This window comes from Tachypleus tridentatus, chromosome 13 (genome assembly GCF_004210375.1).
Source record: "Tachypleus tridentatus isolate NWPU-2018 chromosome 13, ASM421037v1, whole genome shotgun sequence".
Classification (NCBI taxonomy): Eukaryota; Metazoa; Arthropoda; class Merostomata; order Xiphosura; family Limulidae; genus Tachypleus; species Tachypleus tridentatus.
In genome coordinates this window covers 22,747,039-22,774,811 of record NC_134837.1, presented here as the reverse complement: position 1 = coordinate 22,774,811, position 27,773 = coordinate 22,747,039, and the positions used below count along the sequence as shown (strand labels likewise).

Genomic DNA, 27,773 nt, shown 5'->3' with positions numbered 1-27,773 from the left:
ATTAGGGACAGTAAGCACAGATAACCCTTGTGTAGCTTTGTGCAAAATTCGAAATAAACCAAACCTCTTCAGTCATGACATCTCTGTTTGTACCATTGCATATTATTGGGCATTGCTATTTACCATATTCTGCCTTGTCCAATGCTGTAGGATCTTTTTTAAACCATCTTGTACTCTTTCTTAATCCACAGACCCCTCATCCTACACCTTGCCCACTGAGACCTAAAAGGACTTTTCCATGCCATCATTTGGAACCATTTTGAACCACTTGGTACTTGATCCCTATATTTGATCAACTGCTCAGCTGGTCCATGAGAGCTAACAGAAAGGTGTAAGTACTTTCTTACAGTTCCAGAAAACTGATGGAGCCCAGATCATGGTTGACTACTTCCTTAGGAAAACAGCAAATAACGTGCACCAAAATCACTGGATATTTTGCTCTGAGGAATGATAGTAGACTTGACTTGAGTAGACATGTAGATTTTGCCTAGATGTTGATCAACAAAGTAGTCTTCTCTAACCTCAGTTCTGGTATTTGCATACTAGGTTGGATGTGCTACAGAAATGATCAGTCACCCTTGTGTACAGACAGTGAACTGATATTCTTGTAGAGAGGTTATATGCTGGTTTTTAACTACTGTTCTTATCCAAATGTAAAGAAAGTATTTTGAAAATCAGCATTGTTAATAACTTTTGATGTGATGACATAACAGTCTGATGCAGGATATTAGAATATTTAAAACAGTTACAGAAAAGGCTATTCATGTGTTTGAAGATTTATGGGATAGTTGAGATGTTTGTTTAGTGCTATTATTAATATATATCCAGCCATCAAAGGACTATCTTTGCTGAAAGTTAAATTTGTACACTGAGTACAAATTCAGAGTATCCATTCTTTGAAACCCACTGAGTCAACTTACCCCATATTTAAATATATTTTTTAGAATTTAACCAACTAATTATTAAGAAGCAAAATAAAGAAATACATAAAACATAAACAAACATTAACACATAAATCTGCATTTAATAAAATATTTTTGGTAACATTCATGTATAACATTATTCACAACAAATTAATATTTCTTCATTTATTTATTAAAACAAAGGAATCTGTTTGTCAATGATGTGTATAGCAGTTATTATGTTTACACTATCCATTAGAAATTGTGCCTACACTTATGTTAAGGATTTCACGGTATTTTGGTTTATATCCCATTTTCTCTCTAGATTATGTTTACTACCATTAGCAAAGTTTTTTACTCCCACATTTACATTTGTTTGTTTTTTGGCTAATGTATAAGATTTTATTCAGAAAATAGATATAATAGTTGTATTTTAAACATCAGCAGGACCTTTTAATGCTCGTACATTTATTTTAGTGGTTTTGTTAGTTCATTAATGCTTGATGTGAAAATAGGGTATATATATATTAGTTATATTTAAACATCTTAGAATTTTCTTGATCGTGTTGAAGAAGACAAGAAAAGATATTGTGCAGAACTTTAAAGAATACCAGCAATCAGAAGCTTATCAAACTTATTTGAAGCAAAAGAAACTCAAAATGTTTTCTGTAAGTAACGATATTATCTGTAGATGGTCTAATTTTACCCATGAGTAGCTGAATATTAATAGTGTACTTTATTCAAAATCATTATTTCAGACTTTAAAAGTTTGTGAACAGTATCAAGAAATAAAGTCAGTAGTTTTAAGTTTGTGAGAGAAATAACCAAATATACAAACAGACCTGATCTTTTTTTAAAGTGAATAGGATTTTAACTGTGAATCTAACATGTGTATTATTTAGTGGTTTTGATATTAGCCCTATAAGTAGTTGTACTATGTCCACTAAACTTATATAAATAATGTATCGCTTAATGATTTCTATAATTTACTTTTGTGTAATAGCAAATTAATACATTGCTTCAGGTTTCATATGTAAATCACAATGCTCTACAGTTCAAGGTTTCTAAGAAAGATTCAGGTTAAATTGATTCAATTTAATGATATTTTTCTTTGACCTTTGGTATTCTATTGCTTATCTTAAGTTTGTTTGTCTAATACTAAAAATTTTCAAAATAAATCACCAAGAAGAATTTATACAGTACATTTACCAGAGCATTACTGCACAAGTTAGAAATTATTAAACTATTGTTTAAATATTTGTCCAATCATTTTTTATGGTATTGACATCCATCTGAATCTTTAAGTATTCAACAGTTTAAATTACCCACCAATGAGTATTACAGAAATGTAACATGGTAGTTCATAGTAGTATGAACATATGTTATAAAAATAACAGTAAATAATTCTGTCAATTTGTTTGGTTCTTCTTGCCTTTGTACCATATTCATGTAATATTTCCTCCTCTAGACTGTAACGATAGAAATAAAAGTTTATTTGAGCAGGAGAACAGCTCATCATTTATCATTCAAGATATAGAGGTTGGTTTCAGTTTTGTTTTGTTTCAATTAAAACAAAACTTGGTGGTAATGAGTTTAAGTATGAATGTCAGTTGGGAACCAAAATGGCTCATGTCAGAATTGGAGTGTAGATTTGTGCAAATTTTGTGAAACTTGAGATAAGTCTCTTAAGACATATTGCATTGCTCTAAGGTAGTAATTTCTAGCTTGTGCAGACATATTTATTAATCAGAATAGACTTTTTATGTTAATAACTCCTGAAATGGTTTTAAAAAACATATAAATTTATCAATGAATACAATGTTGAATAATATATATCAGCTTCTGTGTTGATAAATGGAGGCATGTAAATCATCAAAGTTTATTACGGTAGATTGTAAGACAGAGTGGGCAGATAAAATATCAGTTTGTATTGTCAGCACATTATACAGAGTTTGCACAATTCCTGGAAGCTCCTGGAACTACTTTTTTTACACCTCCAGAACTCTGGTTATTTTTAAAATTATTTTTAAAACTTCAGAAAATTTTTAATTTGAATAAAAATTAAATCAAAAAATTGCTACAGAATGTAAAATAATCATTTCCAGTACAATACCTAACCTATTTTCACATCCTGCTTTCCTGCTTCAGTGCTGCTCTCTGTATGCAAATTTTTATTGCTTTCTATTAGCCTTGAAATTTCCCTAAATCTAATGTGTGTCCATGTGATATTGCTGTGTTGCATGACCAGAGTTAACATATCTAATGTTTACCTTATCATTCACATTTCCCTAGCATCTAGACTTTATCTTCAGTCTCTACACCATGGACAAGTTTACCACTTCTGAATTCACCTGGTGTTGGCCTCATATGTTTGTTTTTTTGGGTTTTTTCACATTATATAAGCCTTTAATTATCACATTCATGGCTTGGGATTGAGATTCCACAATTATTATTTTGTTTGTGTGTTTTTGAATTTCAGGCAAAGCTACTCAAGGGCTATGTGTGCTAGCCATCCCTAATTTAGCATTTGTAAGACTAGAGGGAAGGCAGCTAGTCATCACCACCCACCATCACTTCTTGGGCTACTTTTACCAATGAATAGTAGGATTGACCATCACATTACAACACACCCACAGCTGAAAGGACAAGTATGTTTGGTGCCACAGGGATTCAAACCCAACCCTCAGATTACAAGTCGAACCCCTAACCCACCTGACCATGTCAAGCTGGTTGAGTCTCATCTCACACCCATTCAGTATATAATTCATTTGAGTGTATTATTCAGTTACCATCTCAGTAGAGCACAGTTTTCTATACTGAATTTGCAGGTCATGGAGGGTTTGGCTCCCACAGCTCTATCCTTTCCTTGTCTTTCCATGAGAGAGGTTTTCTATCTATTGAGGAATTGGGTTTCCTTGGAAACCCTTTTCCCTATGGTCATGCTTAGGTCTTTTCTTGTGTACTACAATATCAATGGAACTTCCCTTGGGATGGCTTTGACTTTTCTGATAATTTCTCATATCAATGCTATTGATGCTTACAGAAATTCTAAGCTTTTCCCATTCAGGTGTCTTGTTCCACACATTACTGCACAGGCAGTGGATACATTAAATCAGGAATAGTCCAATCTCTTCCTTAGTACCAATCTTCTATTCATGTTCTTCTTGTTGAAACACTTTGGCTGGCCCAATTGTGGTTTCTTCTGCTAAGTCTTCTGACTTTTCTCTTCCACTCTCCATTTTCTTTAACCTTGTACTTCTCTCTTCCATACAGCAATGTCATCGCTCTCTGGCTTCACATATAGGATTTGTCATGTCTCATTCTGCTCATCCATCCTTCATAGAGTTCATCAACAGAAGTGTCATATTTATCACTGTATGTCTCAGCAGCAATCCTTATCTCTATTCTTCTGTTCCTCACCTCTCTGTATCTTTTGCTTTTTTGACTATGGCTAGTCTATTTTGACTGTTCCTGGTTTCTGGATGGCTTCCTTGACTAATTTCCAATTTCTTATTACATCAGTTTTTTTCCTCCTAGCCTTCCTCATTCTTTTAGCTACCAGACTGTGGTCTTAATGTTGTTCTCAATGCCCTAACTTCCTTTGAACTTACGGCTTCTTAGTCCTTACATTATCTGTCTCTTAAACATATTTCTTCCTCTTTCTCATTTATTGTCATTGGTGTTTTGATGTGTATGCCATCAGTTCTTCTTACATTCTATTCCACTCCTCCTATGTCCTTTTCTATCGTCCTGTTTTTCTCCCTAAATTTTCTGTATTAATGTAAAGTGATAGTGTATTCACTTTTATATTTCTTCTGTCCATTATCATCTTTATTCTAGTTTTTGAACTAACAAGTACTGCTATAGAGGACAGCATTGGACCAGAAAAGCTAGATGTAAGGGAAGTGAGTACATACAAGAAATACATTTTCAATGTTATAAAATGTTAGTATCTTTCAGAATAATTTATTCTGTTAACTTATAGTTAGGAAGTCTGCAAGCATATCAAGTTTCATATGTTCATGTCTTGTCTTCTGTTTTACAAATGGTGCATGCTATGGCATGGCATTATTGTTATGTACAGTAGTACTAATAGGATTTAATTAAGTTTTGTTGAATATATCAGTAAAAAATATTTAAGTATATAGTTCAAATGGCAGAAAATTAAAGAATCTTAAAACCTGTGATGGGATATCTATTTTTAATGAACAATGGCTGTCCAAAGAAAGAACCACAAACAGACAGCAGGGCTGTATTATTTATTAGGCACAGTGCCTAGGGCCTATGGAAATTATGGGTTCATGAAAATTTTCCTTAAAAGTTAATCTTAGCAGGCCAAAAAATAATAAGCATAGAAACATGAAATAAACATTTTATTGTAAAGATTTTACTACATATATTACAATATGTTTTTTATATATGCATTAGTTTGTGTACTCACTTTCATATTTATGTATTTCACTAAAAAGACTTCTTTATTCCACTGGTTTGGCATGGCCAGGTGGTTAAGGCACTTGACTTGTAATCTGAGGGTCGAGGGTTCAAATCCCCATCACATCAAACATGCTCGCCCTTTCAGCCATGGAGGCATTATAATGTGATGGTCAGTCCCACTATTCATTGGTTAAATAGTAGTCCAAGAGTTGAGAGTGAGTGGTGATGACTAGCTGCCCTCCCTCTAGTCTTACACTGCTAAATTCATTATTTCATACTGAGCCATTTTTAATAGAATTCAGTATATTACAAGATATTAGTACATTTTTGATAAAGATGTTAATTTGTACAGCATTTGTGCAGCTATGGCAATGTATACTTAAAACAGTTATAATTTATCTAACTTTTGGTTTAACTTACAAGACTCGCAGGGCCTATGAACAGAAGGCACCTAGGCCATACAGTCATCTTGATCTGTTACTGACAGACAGAGAACAAATATAGTGTTTGTGAGAAAGTACATGGTGTTGCCAGTATAAACTAATTGGTGCTAGTTAGCTATATATAATAGAAAACTGTCAAGATCTGAATGTAACAAATATATGTAAAAGATTTTTCATAACTAAAAGCAACAAAACATACAGAGCTACAGTGGTAACTTTGACAGATATACTGAAGTAACTAACTTACCTTTTTATAATCTGATAAAAAGAAAAGTCTCAAAGTTTTGATAAACAAATGATACATATTTATTTTGTTATTTCTACTTAAATTACGTTGTAAATTCCTGCATTTTTCATACCCTCAAAAAGTTTTCATTTTCTCCTAGAAAATTTTTGAACTTAGTTTCACATTATCTGCTCAACACTAATGAATCTGAAGTTTTCTCATGTACCTTAATCAATCAACAGAATCCTTACCATGATTATCAAGTATATGTTATTTGTATGGTTGTAAAAAAGATAAATATGCTTGTAGTGTTTTTAAATGCCAGTGCAGCATTAACTCTTTGACTTGAAGTGTAATCTTCAAACTCTTTCTGCATGCCATGAAGTATTACTGAGTTATATTCAAACTTTAATTAAACCACTTTACTATCAGTGTATTTTAATGAAATTAGCATTATCAAGTATAATTCAAAATTTTATTTGATGTAAGTTTTTAGTCCTTTTATTTTGAAAGAACCTCCAAAACAGTACCTACAACTTTTGTTACCACATCATGTGTTTGTAGTTAAAAATAGCTTACAATTCTTCTGTTTTACTAATACACAAAACTATGTATACAGGATGTTCCTTGAGACGTTTCAAATTCCAATCAGACAGTTAGCAGAAGAGAAGCTCTATATCTTTCCCAATCCGACAGCAGCCACATCCACATTTTAAACCACAGTTGTGTATTTTGAAGGGCATATTTGTAACCAAAAGAAAGAGCTAATTTTAAGGTACAGTTTTACAATGATTAGGTTAAAATTGGTGCCCATTGTTCATTTTCAGGCTTATTAAACTGATAAAGTATTGTTGCAGGTATATTATGGCAAGCATATAGTTATTTTATCTCATCTAATACATATTAATGTTATACATGGATAAATTATGTATAGGTTTTATCTTTATATTTTAGTTAATTGTCTGGTATTTGTGTTTTAAAATTCATATCTGACAGGTTTATTCATTTTTTTATATAACCTAAACACCCAGACTTAGGAAGGACGGGAGGACTAAGCTGCTAACACAGCAGGTCTACTCAGCAGTACTTGCAGGAGGCTAAAGTACTGCTGACAATACTATTCATTGCCAGTAGGCACCTGCTGACATAAATAATTAATGGTAAAGAACAGGAAAGGAAAATAATATATTAAAATAAACTAAAAATGAGAAGGTAAAGATGTGAAATTACACACATGACCCAAAGAAGATGTTTTAAAATTACTTCACAAAAAGTTAAAAGGTATGTACATATTTCCATTTCTTAATTTTAAACATTTCATTAAACTGTACATTGGTTATAATAGCTACACTTAGTGGTATGATAGAAAAAGTGAAAAATAAAAAATAAACATTTACCTCGAAAAAACTTTTGATGTTCTTGTAAGATGTTCTTGAGGTTATTCAAATTAAATTTGAAAAATATAAAGAAAAGTATTTCTATAATTAACATGAATATCACCTGACACATGAACTGTTCAGAAAGTTGATGCAAATAAATATAATAAATAATAAGTTTTTATTGGTATTAATAGAAAAACTCAAAATTCAATATCTTAATTTCCTGAAACTATATTCTTTTAGGAAAGTTCTTGTCAAATTTCAAACAATTTTATGAACTAGTTTTATGATGAGAGCAATGTTATGTACTTACAATATTAACTGGTAGTCATAGGGTTAAACATGTTCATTATGACTATAGCACCATGCTGCTCTACTTATATGTTAGTGACCCAAGAAATACCAGCCACATATCTGATAACTATTTGCTACTGTGTCACAAAAGATCCATAAGCATGCCACATGCCATGATTGTAGTTTAATCTGTAGAACAATATTCTTGTGCATGTGATAGAATAAGAAAAATTTGTGTGTGAAAGAGGTATTTCTCAGTACACCACTTTATTTACCTTCCATCATGCTTCATCATTTCTAAACATATGTTTCAAATAGTAAACTCTTTTGTGGAACAAAAATAAATAATGTTCATCATGCACAAAATTCCTTGCAAGTAACAAATCTCTACTCTATATAGAACCATTTAAAATCAGGTTGTATTACTTCTCTTGGAGCATATTGCCATCAGTGTAGCGTGTGCAACATGATAAGGTTACTATTTTCTCTTTTCAGAGTGTCAGAGTATGTAATGCAGACTGGAGTATCTTAGACCTTTGTGAATAAAACAACCCTTATCTCCAAGTAAGTAGAATTAATAATTTGTTTACCTAGGGATAAGGGTCATTTTATTCACAAAGCATACTGTTTACCTACAACCAATGAAACTACAACTTTTTCTTTGTGAGGTTGTGGACAATTGTAGGCACTTAATGACACCCCTTTTATTAAATAAACATAATATCTAGCATACAAAACGTACAAAGTTGTAAATTAAAGTTTATTTCTTCAGCAGTGTTAAATTTGGAAGAAAAGAAGAAAAAAAAGAATTATACTTTGAGAGTTTATATATACATTTTATTTGACCAGTGCTTTCCTTTTGAAGAAAGAAAAAATTTTGGTGCTGTGATAATTAATATTATTGTTGTTGAGGGCTGTTTTTCTTCTGTACAGTTATCTTGTTTTATGTGCACTTGTTTCTCTACCAGTTGAATGACAATTTGTCAGGAAGTGGTATTATCGATAGGATGAAGGAGTCTCATTCAAGAGGAAGAGAAAGCTGCTGGATGTGGATGGTTGTATGTTAGACCCATTGGGTGTAGCATAAATCATTTCTTGGACATCAGGCTTTTGCTGATGCATCAGAGTGTCTGATGAACATGTCCTTACAGTCCAGAGAAAGAGGACTTTCAGCATGTGGGAGCATCATGAGTTACTAAGAGAGTTTTTCTGAGGCGTAACTTCAGTATTCAGGAGACTTAATACATCATAGTATGGTGTTTCTGAAATTGATTGAGGATTTACTAGAGCCACTCTATTTCTGGTCCATCCCATCACTGTTTGATTAGGGAGAAACTAGGGAAGACATTGGCAGTCTAAGCTCAAACACAGGAGCTGTTTTACAAGCAGGTTCAATGGTACACAGACAGGTGAAGTTAGTAATTTTTAGTATCGCATTGAACCTGTACAAGCAGAGAAACCTATTGTCAAAACAACTATGGGTCACATAGGAACCTGGAGTTGCCTGAACCATTTGATGTGTTCCTGTAGGTACCTTATCATTCCACACCTAGAAGCAGGAATTTTGTATTCATCCATAAGCTATGAGTTCAGATTTGGGAGGTTCATGGCTAGATCACAAGCACTGGTAAGGAAATGTGAAGTAGATCTCATGTCTAGTGTAGGAGGGAATGGCTAAGAAGATTTGAACCATTTCTTTAGTTGTTTTATTTGGTCACTGTTAGAAAAATAAGGACTGTGAAGCAGGCACATCCTCAAGACTGGAACAAGGTCATGGCAGAGTTGCACCAGTGCTTTGATCCAGTTGAAGATCTAGCAGTTTATTAAGCTAAGTTCAAAATTCAAAGTTGTGTCCTCCTGAAAGGTTGAATACCTGTGTGGAAAACCTTCACCAGCTTACAAAAGATAACCTCCTTGTTCATAACCACCACAGATTGCAAAGACGCCATTGTGGATAATTTCAGAGAGCCAAGTAAAACAATGTGGCATCACTTGGGAGTGAGGGACATTCTCTCCTCTCTAAGGCAGTGTCCACCGCAATATGTTTTAAAGTGGTAACTTTGAACAAATCGCAAGAAGTGAAAAGCCTACAGTAGAAGCTGTCCCTGGGCTTGGACAGCCTAGTGTAAACAAACAGTTTAGTTACAGTCACATTATGCTATTTGTATATAACTGCTTAGGTGTAGAATATCAAATACCACAATAATTTTTTTTTTCCTTTTACTTCTTCACAGTAACTATACATGAAAAGAACAACAAATGTATTACTTATACCTAGACTCAGGCTTTTTGTCATAGAGAATGAAGCACTCATAATCTTTGTTATGGTATTTTGTCTCCATAGTAATTCATCTTTATTTCAAATATGCTTTACAGAACACAGAAATAGAAAAGAATGTCCTATAACTACTATAATTTAAGTGGCTTTATAAATAGAAAATTTTTCTGCTAGAAGCTTGAAATTGAACAACACTATTGGAATGAAATTGAGGCCAAATGTATACTTATGAGCATCACAACATGATCGTTATAAATATCTTCTCAGAAAAGATGCTCTTCTGTTATTGATTATAGATAATTCAGTAGAAGTGCCATGGAGGCCTATTGGCATTTTTTAAAAGACAAAGTGAAATGTAAAGAATATATCATATGTATTTGACATTTTTTTCATATATTGGTGTAGCAAGAAGATTAAAACGTCTTAACTTTATGTTTTGTTGTTTATCAATATCTATCTTACAAGTTTGTAATTAGTTGGAACTGACACACAAAACAGTAAAAAGTAGAAAATGAAATCTTAAATGAGAAATTCAAAGTGCAAGAGCATCATATGATACAGGTAAAAATTGAGAATGCATTGAAATATTTTTTTTTGAAATTCAGAATTAGATAATATAACAAGTTGAATAAGAAACTACATTTTCGTGACAAGCATATTAACATACATTAATAACAAAGCTAGATAATTGTTCAAAACCCCAGTTTTTATTCTTAGTATTGAACATTGGTAAAAGGTTTTACTAAGTTTCTGACATCTTGGTTATACATTGTATTGCATGAGTCTGTAAAGCCATTTCTTGTCTTTTACATTTGAGATCATTGTAACATGAATGATACTATGAACAAAAATTGTGGTCTGTTCTTATGGTATGACATCCCTTCTGTCATGTGGATAATGTATCCACTTGTATAAAGAACTTAATATATATATGTATTGTAATGTTTTCCTTTATTTATAAATTAACAGGATGATCTTTTATCTGGCTTCCAGTAGATAGACTGCATTATATCTTTAAGACATACCTTTCTTCAGATTTATAATTTGAACTCTAAAATAGCACTTTCCAAACATTTTTGGTGCCAATCCAGTTTGAAACATCCCACATCTGTGCAACCCCATCTATTTGAAAATTTATTTCACCTTGCTCATTCAGCTTTTTTTGCTACATACGACCTCCACCCTCCCACTGAACTCATGACCACTGGTTTGGAAACAAGTAATCTGTCATAATAAAATTAGAGGAACTGGTGATGGAGAAGAACTACAAGAACTTGGTCAATGATTGTATTGATTATTTCAAGAAAGATTGTAATTGTTTACAACCCTCCTTTCTTGTGTTCAAAACTTGGTAAAAGGCAAATAAAATAGAAATATAAGCACTATTTGAATATGGTATTTGACAAAATCTGTTTTTATGATTCCTGCAGGCTATTCTGAGGGGAAATGAAAATACCACATTTTACTATATGAAACAAACTTAAATCTTGAAAGAGAGAAAGGGTGTTACTTCATATTTCACCCCAAGGTTACTTGTCAATGGTGCAGTTGGTTCAGTTATGGGGAAAAAAAGATTTCAAGACTCTTTTGAATAACCTCAGCAGGAACAGTCCAATGGGTCAATATATATTTATTATGTGTTCACCATTTAGAATTTTTATACAAACTCTTTTAGAAATGTTGTAAGGAATTTTAATAACATCAAATATTAAGGTTAAAGATGAGCCAGCTGTATGAGTAACTCCATATAATTTAGAACTGTTTGCAATACTACATTTTATATGAATTACTGTTTTTCAAATTTTTGTTACATTTTTTAATACAAATTTGCATTGTTTTAATATTTGTTTGAGATATGCTTGGAATTATCAATATATTTGGGTAGTTTTATTTCAATAACCCTTTGGGAAACAAAACATTTTTACAGGTTTCATAAGATTTCCTTTTTTAATGTGTGTGTGTTAAATCATTTTTGGAAACATAAAGTTCAGACAAAATGATTTCCTTGTGAAAAACTTTTATCAGTGGTGTAGCCAAAAGAACAGAAAACAAAACTACTGTTTTTTTACTCTTTAAAGGGTTTACTCATCATACATAATATTTTTCTCCAGAATTAAGAATGGTTTATGTTTTGTTTTATTCTGAATGCCAAACACCACTAGAACATGTCTGCAAAATTCACAAGTTTTGCCTGTTTTTAAATCCAAAGCCACATAAAGTTTTCCAGAAAATTTCAGTACCCATATCATTTTTCATCAATAGAAAAAGAAAATATTGCAAATATTCTCACTTGTTGATGATATGAATCTGAAGAAGAAATTTGATGTGCACACTTTTAAAAAGATTAATTTTAAGAATGTCACATTTGCTTTAAAATGGCTTGAATTTTGGTTTATATGCCACTTAAAAAACAGAACTTGAAAAAATTATGATGAATGCAAAGTGCTGTAGTTAATGTTGGACTGACCAATTTTTCTCTTGGAAATTATTATATGTACTAATCCTAGCATCATCAGGAATGAGGCACTAAATTCATTCTGTTTATACATAGCTGAGATAGTTACCTTTGTTTTAATTGTAAAGAAATAATATTTATTTTTGAAAACATGTCACATCAATGGGCAGTAAGTAAGAACATTTATTAATAAAAATAAAGAATCCTCCTCCTCTTCATGCAGAGAACATTGCTAAAATTCATTTTGCATACCTCAGCTCAGAGTTTAATATGGTGTCATTGTTGCTTTCTGCTCCTTACACATTGTCACTCTTCACAATAACAAACTTTCAAATCCATGAAACATTAACCATATTTTCACATGCAAATTACTTCCCTTTGAGCTGCTTCCATTTAGAGGTATAAGTGATTTGGATTGACGTAACTCACAAACAAACATGAAATCCATCCACGAGTCATTAAGTGAAAAAAAAAATAGTTGTGCTTTAACTGAATTTACTTTACTCCTAATTCATGTAAGAATCATTACTGAGTTACACTATTTATGTTGTGGATCAGGAGTTAAGCTAAATACAAACTCTGTTTAGCAGCACATAAATAAGATAATGCAATATGAATAACATCTGATTGCTTTCTTTTGCTGTGTTTATGAGATAACACTTGTTTGAGCTGCAGCAGAATTTTGACTATTTATTTTTTATTAAAGTGTTTTTGGATGGATTAACATGTGGGCTTTCAAATTTTTGTCAAATGATTAACTGAATGTATGCATTACTTTATTTGTACTTACAATGTACTTATATTTTGGCATATTCCCAGCAATAATTTTTGTGCTTGTTTGTTGCAGGAAGAAGATACCAATGAACTGTATTGTAAAGTCTGTGATCAGTTTTTTGTGTCACTGCACAATAAAAGAACATCTTTATGGGAGACAACATCTCCAAGCTATTACAGGTATTCAGATCTATATCACATTACAATTTTCTGTAACTAGATAAACATATCTAGTTATCTACCTGTATAAAATCTGTATGTATAAAGTAATAGACCTTTTAACTGTGACTTATTTTGTTTTGATACTTGTTCTCTTTCAATAATTTCTGAAAGCAATAAATTTTCCTCACTTCATAAGCTGGTTCCCCAGTGACACCATGATATGTCTGCAGATCTACGACACCATAAACTTGGTTGTGATACCCATAGTGGGAAAAGCACAGACAGCTTTGAACTTAATAACAAACATTTAAATACATTATTGTTCATTCACTCGTCCTTGTCCATACTTTATATTTTTCATTACCCTCTCTGATATCTTGAATGTAATGTAAATTGCTCATTATAGTATAGGTATTACTAAGGCATACTCTTTGTTTATGAAGATATGAAATAGAAAGTAAATCCCACTTGTCATATCTAAGGTGGTTAAGGCACTCAACTTGTAATCCGAGAGTCACGGGTTCAAATATCCATCACACCAAACATGCTTGCCCTTTCAGCCATAGGAGTGTTATAATGTTACAGTCAATTCCACTATTCGTTGGTAAAAGAATAGCCCAAGAGTTGACAGTGGGTGGTGATGACAAGCTGTCTTTTCTCTAGTCTTACAGTGCTGACGTAGGAATGGCTAGTGCAGATAGCCCTCGTGTAGCTTTACACGAAATTCAAAACAAACAAACTACTACCATCATTACATAAATAGTAGGCTTAAGTTTCCTTGGTAGACTGTAAATACTAAATTTTTTATTTTGTTTGTACTAGTTTGATTTATTGTTGTAAAAGTAACTAAAATATAAAATTTAGTAGCTTAATAAGGTGAATTAGATGATATGATGTGAAACAATTTTAAAATATCTTTATGATGTTTGCATGTGAGTTGCTCCTGCATTATGTCATTCAGCACAGTAACTTGAACCATGTGTTTGTTGAGTGATTTACAGCTTGTATTGTAGAATTAGTACACACAGTTGAGATAACTATAAAACAATAAATAGAAATGGATGTAGACTGTTATGAACCTTACATTATTAGAATAAGCAAGTGTAGTTTCTGTTACAACCTGCAGTCATTATAGAAAGAAAAAAGTAACTTAGATTTATTTCTTAATTTTTTTTATAGTGGTAACAAAGTCAATCAAATGAACTGAGCTTGTATAGAATTAGGAAGGGAAAATAATAAAATATACAACTTTTTACTCAAAAATAAAAACATATAATATTTATTTAGGAGGTTTTATACATTATGCAAGTAAAATTTGAAAACTGTTAAATAAAAAGGAGTATTGTTAACTTGCACTGGAATAGTTAATACTCTGTTTCAATATAATCACAGGCAATGTTTTAGTACAAATTCTTAATAAAAAAAATTAATTTCTTGCAATACAGATGACTTGTAATGTTTACTAAAATTTTGTAAAGTTTCATGAATATGTATACCACATTAAAATTTATAGCACGAATACTTTATGGTTACCTGGTGCTTACAAGAACGTTCAAGATGACAAAACCCATATCGAGAAAGTTACTTAGTCCATTGCTGCTCTCTTATCAAACGGTGGATAGCACGGTTCAGAGCGCCATGAGAATTCCACTTGGGTGAAGGAACTAATTTCAATAGCCAAACTATATAAAATGTTAGGTTTGGTGAAAATGCACTATTTGCCATATCACTCACAGTCTGGTAGTTTGTTGAAGCAGATAGTGAAGTACATTCTTGCAAGGTTTGCTAATCTGTATGGCACTGACTGAAACTAAAACACCTGAAGAATGAGATGATGATGTATTGTGCATCTAATTGCCCTTACGTTTTTGAGGGTGAGAAGGTGCAAAACATGAAGTAACATTTACATACAAGTCTAAATATTTAAGTATCAGATCCCTGTTTTTCTCTGATGGTTATTGTAGTGGATTCATTGACCTACAGATGGCAGCACATTATATTGATAGTTAAGGTACTAGTTTATGTAGATCTCGAAAGTAGTAAGTGTATTTTTTGTTGAATAATTTACTTATTGTGCAGTAGGCAGCATGAATATTGACCATCTTGTGTGAATTAAAGATGAAGGTCTTGGTTTGGCAAAGTTCTGCCTGTGATTATTTATTTCATAACATAGTGTATTGAGATTATTGACCTATAGATGGCAGTGTAGTAAAAGATATCTGTTGAGATACATACAGTAGGGGTTTAGCTTAAGGTGCAATGGCTACCATATGAAAGTTATTGGACAGTTTTGTAGTTGTTTTAATTTATTTTTTATGTATGTATGAGGCCACACACATATTTGTACTGATGTTCTACATGAATTCATTCTTATCTATGCAGGTAATATCAGAGCACAGTATCAGGCAATAGTAAACCAACGTATTTATAATATTAAGATATTTCTGTCAGGTGTACTGAATATTGTTGTCTGAGACCTGTTTGTACAGTAAAAGAGTAAATATCATTAATGCAGTTCACAGTTTTTAGTGTTTTATTGGTGTTCAAGGGTCAAGGTGACTGGAACAATTGAAAATAAAAGGAGAAGAAATGATGATGTAAAAAACAACAATTATTTCTTTCTTTCAGTTTAAAAAAGTGAACATTTCTTAATTAACAAATTTTCGAAATAATTATTATAAATTAGAAAATTGAGTCAGTTAGTCTCTAAAAGTATTTTAGGAGGCAGGCAGATGGAGGGTAATCTGTCTGGTGACACGTGACTTGGTGTGGGAAGTGAGTAGGTCTCAAGTCTCGTAATTTCAAAATTTTGTCTGTTATGAATAGAATATAGAAAACAATATATAGCCAATGATAAATGCAAATTATCAAAACAAAGAACTAAACACTACATAAAATTGTAAGAGAAAAATTAAAATAAAATGAGGAATATAAATTTCATGCTATCCAAAAGAGCAAGGTTACAGTGTTAAATTAAAAAATGTACACAATGAATTTGTAACCATTCTTATTATGTACATGGTGTCCCAGGTGTAACTATAATGCCCATGACCTTTTATACAGTTGCAGGGATGTAATGGGTAGAGGTATAATTCAACTGAAAAAACAAAATCATGATCATTCCTTTATAATGCAAGGTTCTATGTATGAATGGATTCCGTTTGATTGTCCTTGACTAAATTCCACTTTCTGCACCAGTACTTCCTGAGAGAAGGATACTGTGTTGATGCATTGGCAGGTACATTTCCACTGTCCATATGCATGTCCTTGCATAGCATTTGAGACAAAAAAGACAGAATACCCATTTTTTTATGTGATGTATCATAGCTTCAACCAGGAAGGGAACACTCACATTTTTATATTTTACCTCTTTTTTTTTTTTTTACCTTATCTGACATTATTGCACAGTTTTAAAGTGTTAAGCCCATCCTCAGATCTGTCTCAAATTTTCCTGTGGCTACTCTTGAACATAGCAGTGAAGTGATGCCCAGAAACTATGACAGCATAAGAAGTATTTTTGTTTGTCAATTCTCTTTCAATTTCTGGTCATGAATAGGTTCAAAATTCATTGTTGTTGTTTTTGGTTTTTTCCATAATACTTCACTGATTTCATTTTCTTGAAATATTCCTAATAATAACTTAGGACATTTTATTCTTGAGTATAATTATGTAATAAAAATATTTCAAATAGCCTAAAAAATCTTAGAACAGGTTTTTTACCATTGAGGTCTCAAAATGATGTGATACCACAAAATTCTATTTAGATTATTTTATAAATAAAATAATTCACTAGTTATTATCATGATATATCAAATGAAAGCTAAATATTTTTCAAAATACGTGTTATTGTTGTTTTTTGTAATGAAGTTCCTAATGTTCTTTATCAAGGAGAGATACACCGAGAGCTAGCACCTAGATTACAGGGAGTTGAGAATGGTGACTGTCAATCAGTTGGAGAAGGATTCAGTGATGATTCTTACAATGGATGTTCATCATCAGGCAAGACAGCAGATATATCACTACATAAAAATTGGGTCAGCAATGTAAATCAAGCTATTATAGATTTCATGAATGTTACCCATGGTAAGTATTAAGGAACCTTCATATGTTTTGCTTCATTTAATTTTTACTTCAATACCTCTTAAGGCATTATGTATTGTTTAAAATTACACACTTTCATCCATACATATATGAACAATGAATTTGAAATACAAGGTAAGGATGAATAGTTAAAGAAAATTGCAAAACAAAATATGTACTAGATTTAGTATATAGTTAAGAACCTTTAATAACACATGTCCATCACTAATGGATATGGATGAAGTAGAAATTTCAAATTTATTATAATGTCTTGTTTAATACTATTATTGCATAAAACTCAATAAAAAAATATCACAAATTCCCCCTCTGGGTGCCCATGAGTGGCAGCAATAAGGATATAATTCAAACACTAAGTAATAAGTATGTTTGATCTAAAAAAAAACTGACTAAATTATGGTTGTATGACAGAAAATTAATATGGCATACATAAGCTTATTATAAAGAACAGTAGTTTCATTATGAATTATCAAGTTGTTGAAATCTAAATTTCTTTAAATGTTTAGAATTTGTAAGAGTTCTTAACCATAAAAGTGTTGCAGTTTGAAATTATAAATTTCAATTAAACTTTCATTTTAATATTAACCTATCATTATGGCAAGACTAGTTTGTTAAACTCTCCCCATCATGCAAAACTCAAAACATAAATTCTCGAAACCGAAACTATGTATGTGTGTCTTTCTCTATATTAATAAAGTTAAAATAAATGTCATAGCGTTTTGTATGTCATCACCTACAGTTAATAATACCAGATTGTAGAATTTACATGGAACTTTATGATCTTATTCTATTCCATGAACAGATAGTTAATATTATTCAATTGAATACGTGATTTTACTGTTTTTTTCTTAATCAATAAATAATTGGAAAAGAAGATGGGAGAAAAATTGGTAAAGTAAAAAAAAAATACATTTGAATTTGTACAAATCTGTGGTAAAGTCTCTAATCATTTGAAATACTATTGTATGAAAATCTTACTTCAAATTATTGAGTAATTAGTATTTATTTATTTCTAAATAGCAAGAGAAAAAGAAATAGTGGTTTTGAGTCAACATCTGGAGAATGTTAAGCATACCAATTTGGAATTTCAGCAGAAGTTAGAAGAACTGAAAGTAAGAATTAGTCCATTACTGTATTAATGGTAATTTTAAAGATTTCATTTGGCAAATCCTTCTGCTATAGTTGTCTGAAACATGCTGATATTTACTTAATGTGACATGGCTTAATAGTTAGCATGTCAAGTTATGGTTTTAAGGATTCAAGGTTTGAGACGTGCCATTACTGAATACACTTCGCACTACCTCTTCTCATATAAATAGCTATTTTCCTTCAATGCCATCCTATATATACAAAATATTTTTTTGCATGCCACAAGACTTGAGCTCTTGTGTACCCTATGATCAATGTAGTCCTATTGCATCTCACATATAAATCATCATGTGGAAACCCTCCATCAATAAGAGTGCCACACACCCTCATGATGTATGTGACTCCCTCTTGTGAACTATGACATTGTGTTTGGCACTGTTCATACCAAGGTATTTCTATTGTGCTCTTGAATTATGTACTTTTCAACTATATAAAACTCTACAAACTTCAACATTTTTTATTCTAACACTGTTGTGTTTGATCATTCATCATTAACAACAAATTTTAAAATTCAAGTTACTACTTTAGAAGTAATACCTTGTATTAGCACACTTACACATGCTGCAGACGGGAGTAACTTGGCTATGGAATATTGATTCTTGTCTGCCATGAAATTGATTGTTATATGAATCAAGCTGGATTTCCTGATGTTGGCCATATTCCTCCTGAACGTACCAAACATATTTAGGTCAGTGAGGAATTTGACATCCTTTTTCTTCCACCTAATTTTACCATGTCATCCTATTCCTATACTGCAGAATCGACTGAGCCTAATACAGTTTTTTTTCAAACATGACTTCTTGGGTACATTCTAATTTATCTGTTTCCTGATTTCTTATAATCCCTTTCCTTCTTTGTTACTTGATACCCCCTCCTCTTATTAGTTTGTGTCTCCCCTTGGATTCTAAGGTTCATGCAGAAAGGTTTGTCTCTCAGATGATCAAGAGTGCTAGCATGCATCACCCTCCTCGAGCTTTGGATCAGTTTATTTTAACCTGCCATCAGGCTGAATTTCCATTTGCTGATTCTCAGAAGCTGGAATTGACTTTGACCATGTGAGGAGCAGACCTTAATTATCCTGCTCATTTATTCCATGCCCAGTTTTCCTACCTTTGTCTTACCCTTCTGACTCTCCTATGGTACTTGTCTACTACCTACCTCCTTTCCGAGGTGTTACACAAGGATCCTGAGGGTTTTTCAGGGGGATAACTTCTCCATTATTACCTTGTTTTGCTTTTATTAGGATTTTCTGGGCAGGAATGCTACGTTATCCCAATTTTGAATATCATCTACTTATCTCATGAAATCACATTTGGCTCTTTCTCCAGTTGTCTATTTTTGGAAATATTTCTGAGACTTTGGAATTCTATGTTCAGTGGATGAGACAGCAGTTGACCTTTTCATCTTTGGTCGATTGTTTGTCTTATTCAGAGCCTAAATAAGTCCCTATTATTGATTCCCATTCTGGTACTCTCCAATTCCTTCTCTCACCATATTATTCAATGCAGATGGACATGTCTCTAACAGTACCAGTAACTACCTGATGGGTTCTGGTCCATTGGAGAACCACTTAACCAATTTTATTCCCCTATGATGAGTTTTCACTGCAGATCTGTCAGTTACTTCTGTATTATTCGAGGGACTTGTTTTCCACTTCCTTTCCCATCCTCTATTGTCTTGGGCACTTACATTCTATCCATTGGTTCAGGATCCTACCATCAGTCTAGGTCTGCCCTATGTTGTAGAAAATCTTCTCTTCTAAGCATGTAACTTATTCTTCTCTACATTTTTTTTCTAGACTGCTTGTGGTACCCAAGAAAAATGGGGACTGTTAGCCAGAAATCGATTTGTCCTGCTTGAAGCAATTATTGGTTTCTTCCCAATTTACCATGCAGTCTTATCCCATCCTCAGGTGAGCATTTTCTCCAGGTATGTGGATTACCAAGGTAAATATCATGAATTCTTATCTCAGCATTCCAGTATCTCATTTGTTGAGGTGCTGTCTTCAGTGTTCCTCACAGCATAATTTTCAAATTTGTACCCTGCCCATCAAGACTTTCTTCAGCCTCATATTTTGTTTGTTAAGTGGTCAAAGCCTTTGCCTAACATGTGCATGCTCAGAGGTTGCTCATACACCATTACATGGGCAACCGCTTCTGTTAGTACATTCCAAATAGGAGTCCATCCATCACACTCACTCATCTGCTGCTTTCAGAAGCAATTTGTGTGGGTTGGTTAATCAAGTAAGCAAAGTTGTTCATTTTTCCCACCCAATATCTTGCCCACCTGAGAGTCTTATCATCTCTGATCTCAGTTTTGCCCAACCTTCTTTTCTTCAACTCTATTCGATGGAGCTTTCAGTTCTCCATGTCCTTACTACTACATCTATTACTGCTTGTGAAATTTTATCACTTTGGGGGATGTGATCTTTTATGTTAGCCGTTATCCCCTTGAGTCAAGCATGTACAAGGTCTCTTCATTGGATTCTACACAACAAGTAGAGCCTTGTGAGGGATCTATTAGAGGCTCCTATTTCCCTTCCTTTTTACCTTGTCGATGATCTGTATTGGTAACTGGACAGGGCTCTTACCATATCAATATCCTGGGGCTTTTGACTGTAGCACACCACACTTTGATCTTTTTCTTGTCTTACTGGGAATCTTCTGGTCATATAATTCCCAACACTTCTATGATGGTGAATTATATCAATCACCAAGGTGGTACCCATTCTCATTCCCTTTGTGTTCAAACCTTGAATCTTCTTTATTTGGGGTCCACATGCTTAGTATTCATCTCTTTATATGTCCTGTCCAAGATGCATTTAATCTGGAAGCAAATCTTCTTTCCTGTCTCTACAAAGTTAATCTGACAGGATGGTCTCTCAATTCTCTCATTTTCTAGTGGATATGCTTTCAGTGAGGTATTCCTCAACTGAATGTTTGTCACATCCCTAAATACCATGTTACCTCTATTTTGGTCTTTGGTTCCATATCCACTTGCACTGGCTTTTGATGCATTCAGTTAGGCTTGGGTCAACAAATACCTCTGTGTGTATCCTTCCATCCATCTTCTTTCCAGAATGGTTTTGATCATCCCAACCACTTTATGGCAAGTCTTTCTAATTGTTCCTTACTGTCCAGCACAGCTGTGGTATTCATCCAGCCCTTCATATCCCTGTCATCATGGCTGGTTTTTATCTGGTCCTTGACAAGAAGATTTGAATTGTCCTTGCAAGTCACTTATTTTTAGCTTGTTCTATTTGCCCTTCCTCTGTGGATGTCTATCAATGTAAATGGAACATTTTTCTCTGTTGGTCTTTGGGTGGATGGTTTTCTCCTGCTCAACCCACTGTTCCTCTTATTATGGATTATCTCACTTAGCTTTTTGATTAAGGATCTTTGGCCTCTTTAGTTGCAGGTTATCAGGCTGTTTTATCCCATACTTTTTGTTTTTTTCCAATACCATAAAGTTTATATCTCTCCTACCCTCTCACTATTGTTGCATTCTTTCTGGACTCATCATCCTTCTTGGCACGCAGTGCTTCTGGCAATGTGATTATTCATTGTTATACTGTGCCTCTGTTTGAATCTTTCTCCTCATATTAAGTTTTCACTTATCTCTTAAGACTTATTTCCTTTCCTTATTGGCCTGTGGATGTCATTGGTCAGGTTTATTTGCCATTGACATTCCTCATAACTTATATTACTCCACATGTGTTTTCCTTTATCTGGATTGATCTCTCCTTCTCGACACTTTGGCAGTTTGTGGAAGATAGCTGCTTTTCATCAACCTCTTTTCCTATCTGTATCCTAGGTCTGATCCAGATAGACTACTATAAAGCAAGTTAACTCCTGTTTTGAGGGTTTTTATTACCAGCTGTTTGTTGTACTGAAAAATACAGTGATTAGTGACTTGTCATTGATCTTTCCCATCTCATTCACTTCCCCCATCCTCCTTGGTTTACAGTGGAGTTGTTTAGGTCCCTTTGATTGTCTATTGATGTCATCAATGTCTACCTTCTTGTACCAGTCTTGGAGTCTCATTGACCTTATCTCCATTTCATGCACAACAACCAGATTTTTCAGTTCTGTACTGTTCCAGTTATCCTCATGTCAATTCCATACATTTTTTGCCAAATAATTAGATACTTTTTGTGTCATCTTCACTCATTGAACATTCATGCTCACCATTAAATGAACAACTGGCTTCTTTTTGCTCCTTCATGCCACTCGACAAACCTTCACATGGAAACTCTGTTATTAGAAGCTGTAAAAGCTGGGATTATTATAAAAAAGGATAAGTCTGTACTTACTCCCCCATAGTACCTTCTCCATCTAAGGGTGTTTTTGAATCCCAGACAAATTGGGCCCAAATTTCTTTATGTCATCAAGCCTTGGAACAGATAGTTCTTCAGATACAGTTGTCTCCTCTATCTCTTTTTAGGATAATATGCATCCTTGGAATATTTAGGATAAGCTCATGTGCAGGCCTTTCATTGGTCATTACATGACTAGTGAAACATTTATACAGATGTGCTGGATTGTGTGAGGTCCTATCAGCTTCCAGTGTAAAATATTTTGTCAGGTGGTTGAAGATAAACAATACAATAATTGGTGTCCTTATACAGCCCCCAGGTCTAGAGCTACACCTTTACACAGATGCTTTTCTCCGGGGCTGGGATAGTTGTATAAAAAATATGATATTCAAAGCCATTTAGATAAAAGAGAAAACTTCTCTTCACATCAGTCTGTTAGAAATTCTATCCATTGAATGATCTGTAACCTACAGTCTGGAATTGTTACAGGGAAGATGGTAATGTTTCATTTGGACAATTCCTGACTGTAGGTTACAGATCATTGAATGGATAGAATTTATAACAGACTGATGAGAGAGTTTTCAATGATCTGTAACCTACAGTCTGGAATTGTTACAGGGGAAGATGGTAATGTTTCATTTGGACAATTCCACAGTCATTTCATACATTTCAAAGCAAAATAGCACTCACTTCTGATCTCTCTGCTTTTGAACATTGGATCTTTTGTTTTGGGCACAGAAACATCAGATCATTATCTTACTGTCATGTTCCAGAAGAAATTAATTTAGTGGCCAACCAGTTATCTCATCCCAACAGAGCTCTTCCCATGAAATGAAGGTTTCATCCTAAAGTTTTTCATTAGATATGCTCTCATCTCAAATCAGTGCTTTGTCACACAACAGAATACTCAGCTGCCATCCTTCAGGTTTCCTGTACCTCATTCTCTGGCTTGGATTTAGATGCTTTCAGTCAGGAATGGAGGAGTCTTCATCTTTACACATTCCTCTAGTTTGTCTGTTATCCAACGTTCTTGCACTGATTTGATCCATGTCCCTTTGAGTTAATCTAGTGACACAACGCGTTGGCTGAGTCAACTTTGTTTTCCTCTCCTCCAGTATCAGCAGGAGTGTTAACCTTTTTCCTTCCTATCTGGCCATCTCTCTTATGTCAGTCTCAGTCAAACATTTTTTATTCAGGATTTCACACCTTGCTTTTAGTGGTATGTTGCACAACATCAGGGATTGACTTTTCAGGTGGTATTCTTATTAACGTGATCCATATAATGGTGTTCTTTAGAAGTTTATCCATGAAAATGGTTTACTTATCATCAGTGGCCTCTCAGACATGGTTTTAACCCCTGTCATCTCACTGTACCGTATTTCTTTCAATTTTTTACATGGTTATTTGACAAAAGTTTAGTGCTTTTATCTGTTGCCCTGTAAAAGGCTGCTTTATTGGCTTCCTTTAGTTTTTCTAAGAAAAGAAAAATGTTTGAGTCCCCAGTTTGTCATTACTTTTGAAATATTTTCTGGTCATCTATTCTTGTCATTCTTTCTAGGCTTCTAGTTGGAATATCAGAGTGAGTCTTCATGCTTTATCTTGTCCACCTTTTGAACTTTTGAGGTTATGTTCACTATATCATTTTTCACTTAAGACTTGTTTTCTTATGTTATTGGTCATTGGGCATTGACTCCTTACCATTCCACTTGTGTTATACCCAAACAGGTTTTTTTCTTTCCTAAACTTCAGCAGTTAAGGAAAGAGATGATGCTTTTTTTCCTATTCATCTACTCTCCATTTCACATTTATAAAACCACTCAGATCTAGATTGTATTTTATGCCCTGTTCAGGCTGTCTGATATTATATGAAAGGACATCCTTTGAAGTGTTTCAGGGCTCACATCACCGATTGTTTATACATAAGAATTATGTTATATCATGTGACTTATCCCCTGTCACTTTGACAGTTTGGATTCATCAGTTGGTTTGTGTGATTTACTCTGGATTATTATTAGAGGAACAGAAACTTCATCAAGTCTCATCTTATCCAGTTTGATGCATCTTAAAGTCCTCAGCAGCTCAGTTGCATTGGTTACTTGAGGAAATTGTACAGGCTGGTATATGTCTGCTATATGTAGGAGAAATTAGTTTTGGAATAGACGTGCTTCTTCTCACAACGTTGTGGTTTTGACATTGTGGCCAGTTGGCCTTTACTGCTCACATTTTATGTTTTACATTATCTGGATGAAGAGCATACCTGTAGTGCAGACACTACTAGTGTGGTATACTATATCTTGGTTTTCACACCTGTTTTCTACACAGAAGCTTTTTGTGTGGGTATTTCCCTCATGGACCTTGTCAGTGTGGGATCCTAGCTAAAGTGTAAGAGGAGGTATGTTTTGGAGGTTTACATCTATACCAAAAACATATTTCTGATCATTTCTTTTAATATATACCAATTGCTTTAACTATTTGTTTTTGTAAAGTTTTGGAGAAAATGGTTGTTTAATTTATAAAGTAAAACAACTTCCTCTTGCACACTGAATATGGTTTTGTTCCACCATGAGCCACCTGATTTGACTTTGGAACATCAATCAAAGTATGCTAGTTGTGGGGGGTAGGTCATCTCCCACTTCCTCAAACCAGTATGTCTTAAACTGTCCTCAGCAGAGTACTAGTCATGCTTAAATCATACCTAACTTCTTCATGCTTGTCCTCAGCAGAGTACTAGTCATGCTTAAATCATACCTAACTTCTTCATGCTTGTCCTCAGCAGAGTACTAGTCATGCTTAAATCATACCTAACTATCCTCAGCAGAGTACTAGTCATGCTTAAATCATACCTAACTGTCCTCAGCAGAGTACTAGTCATGCTTATGTCCTCAGCAGAGTACTAGTCATGCTTAAATCATACCTAACTTCTTCATGCTAGTTTATTTTCTTAAACCACTTTTAGCAGTGTACCAGTTATGTGTTAATTCATTCTCCTATCTTTCAAAGTTGAATAAAATGATAACACATAACAGTTGAAGTATAAATGTGGTTTCATTAGGTAGAACTGTGTAAAGAATGCTTAAAATTTGTAAATTGTATATCCTGTTATTGTACAAGCTCTCAGATTACTTTTCTTTCTTATTAAGATAAAATAACACACTTTAAATTTGTTTAACAGTATATTGACTTTACCATAATCCTAAAAAATTAATAACTGAAACAGATCATTTATGTTAATGATAATATATGTTAATAATTGTGTTAACCTGTGATTCATGTTTCACTCACAATTTATGGTTATGAGATCAACTATAATGGTATAATCTTTGAACTTAGGCCAAAAAAAGAACTTCTCAGACTCTTATATTTTACTTTTTTAGAAAATGATGGAGACAGCTCACAGAAGCTTACAAGACCTGAAAACTGAGGGAACTTTCCTGTCAACCCAACTGGATCAACTTCGAATGGTGCCTGCACTCTTTGGAGTCATTAACTTCTAGTTGGTTCTGTGTTGAAGGAAGTAATGTTGAAAGAGTGTAAATAGTTATTTTTTTTCTGAATGTTACGTAACTAAATACATGTATCTAGTTTGTTGTCATACATAATGCAGTAACATGAAAATATAGTTATGTTGTATTAACTAAAATAATTTTTTACATGAAGGCTACTGTTGCATTCACCATCATGAAATAGCAATCGCCTTAAATTAAAGACAGATCTACAATGTTATACATTCTTTATGTGTCTGTATTAAGCTTTGTACTATTGATATGTATTAATAGGTGTTAAGCCTTGAAAAATAACACTTGTTTCTTTATTATAATGTAATATATGATAATTTTTAAATATGTTATTTATGTTTTCTCATATCAGCATTATAAATATTAAGACAGAATTCAGAAAGAATTATGCTTAATGTATAGTATGTTAACAGGACATGACTCAGGTATCTCTGTCTTAAAGCATTTTTTACAATAAATGTACCAACATGTTCTTACTTATGAATAATGCTCTGAATGCTATGACTTATAAAAGTTAAAATTCATCAATCACTGTTAGGTCTTTTGGTGGTGTTATAGGACTTAGTTTTGTTGACTGATAAAGTCAATAAATTTACAGTTGAAAGTACTGATTTAATAAAATAAAAAAGTTTGAGTAAATAAGTGGCAAGTAATACTTAAATAGTGAAAATATACATCGTAAAAAACTTATGATTTGAACAACAAATAAGGGGAGGGCTTTAAGATGGAAAGTCAGTATATTCACAGGAGATACTAGATTAACACAAGATATGTATATTCTCTTTGTAACACTAGTGAGACCTAATGTGGTGAGATACACTGCTGGCCAAAATCTTAAGGCCAATGAACATAAAGAAAAAATATGCATTTTACGCTGTTAGAATCAACCACTTATTTGAATAGAGCTTCGAAATATGAAAATAAGAAAAGGGAAAATAAAAATAAAAGCTTCTTTAGCATTTAATAGGAAAAATGTGAACACTATGAAATTAGCCTAAATAGTAGCTGGTCAAAAGTTTAAGACCATACCAAAAACAAGTCCTAAACAGGGTAGGAAATGCCCAACATGAGGTCTCAGTAATGAGTTGCACGGCCATCATTGCGGATAACTGCAAACATTTGCTTTTGCATGGTCGACATAAGCGTTCACAGAAGGCTGGCTGGAACGTTATTCCAAGTTGTGAAGATGGCTTCACGAAGATCATGCACTGTTTGGAATTGATGTCCACTTGTATAACTTCCCTTGCCATCCACCCCCAAACAATTTCAATGGGGTTCAGTTCGGGCGAACACGCTGGATGGTGCAAAAGAATCACGTTATTCGTCATGAAAAAGTCCTTTGTCCTACA

General features: G+C 33.3%; 1 protein-coding gene across 2 annotated transcripts; it reads left to right on the top strand.

Moving 5' to 3' along the window:
- Positions 1-2,388: 2,388 nt before the first annotated feature.
- LOC143239389 (uncharacterized) lies at positions 2,389-27,306 on the top strand. 2 transcript variants are annotated; one of them, XM_076480402.1, is made up of 6 exons: positions 7,169-7,286; positions 8,174-8,242; positions 13,259-13,365; positions 17,236-17,430; positions 18,466-18,557; positions 26,284-27,306. In XM_076480402.1, the coding sequence occupies exons 3-6, from the start codon at positions 13,272-13,274 to the stop codon at positions 26,401-26,403; spliced, it is 501 nt and encodes a 166-aa protein (XP_076336517.1). In that variant the 5' UTR covers positions 7,169-7,286; positions 8,174-8,242; positions 13,259-13,271; the 3' UTR covers positions 26,404-27,306. The 2 variants fall into 2 exon arrangements, with proteins under 2 accessions (XP_076336518.1, XP_076336517.1); XM_076480403.1 differs by lacking the exons at positions 7,169-7,286; positions 8,174-8,242 and adding an exon at positions 2,389-2,441.
- The last annotated feature ends 467 nt before the right edge of the window (positions 27,307-27,773 follow it).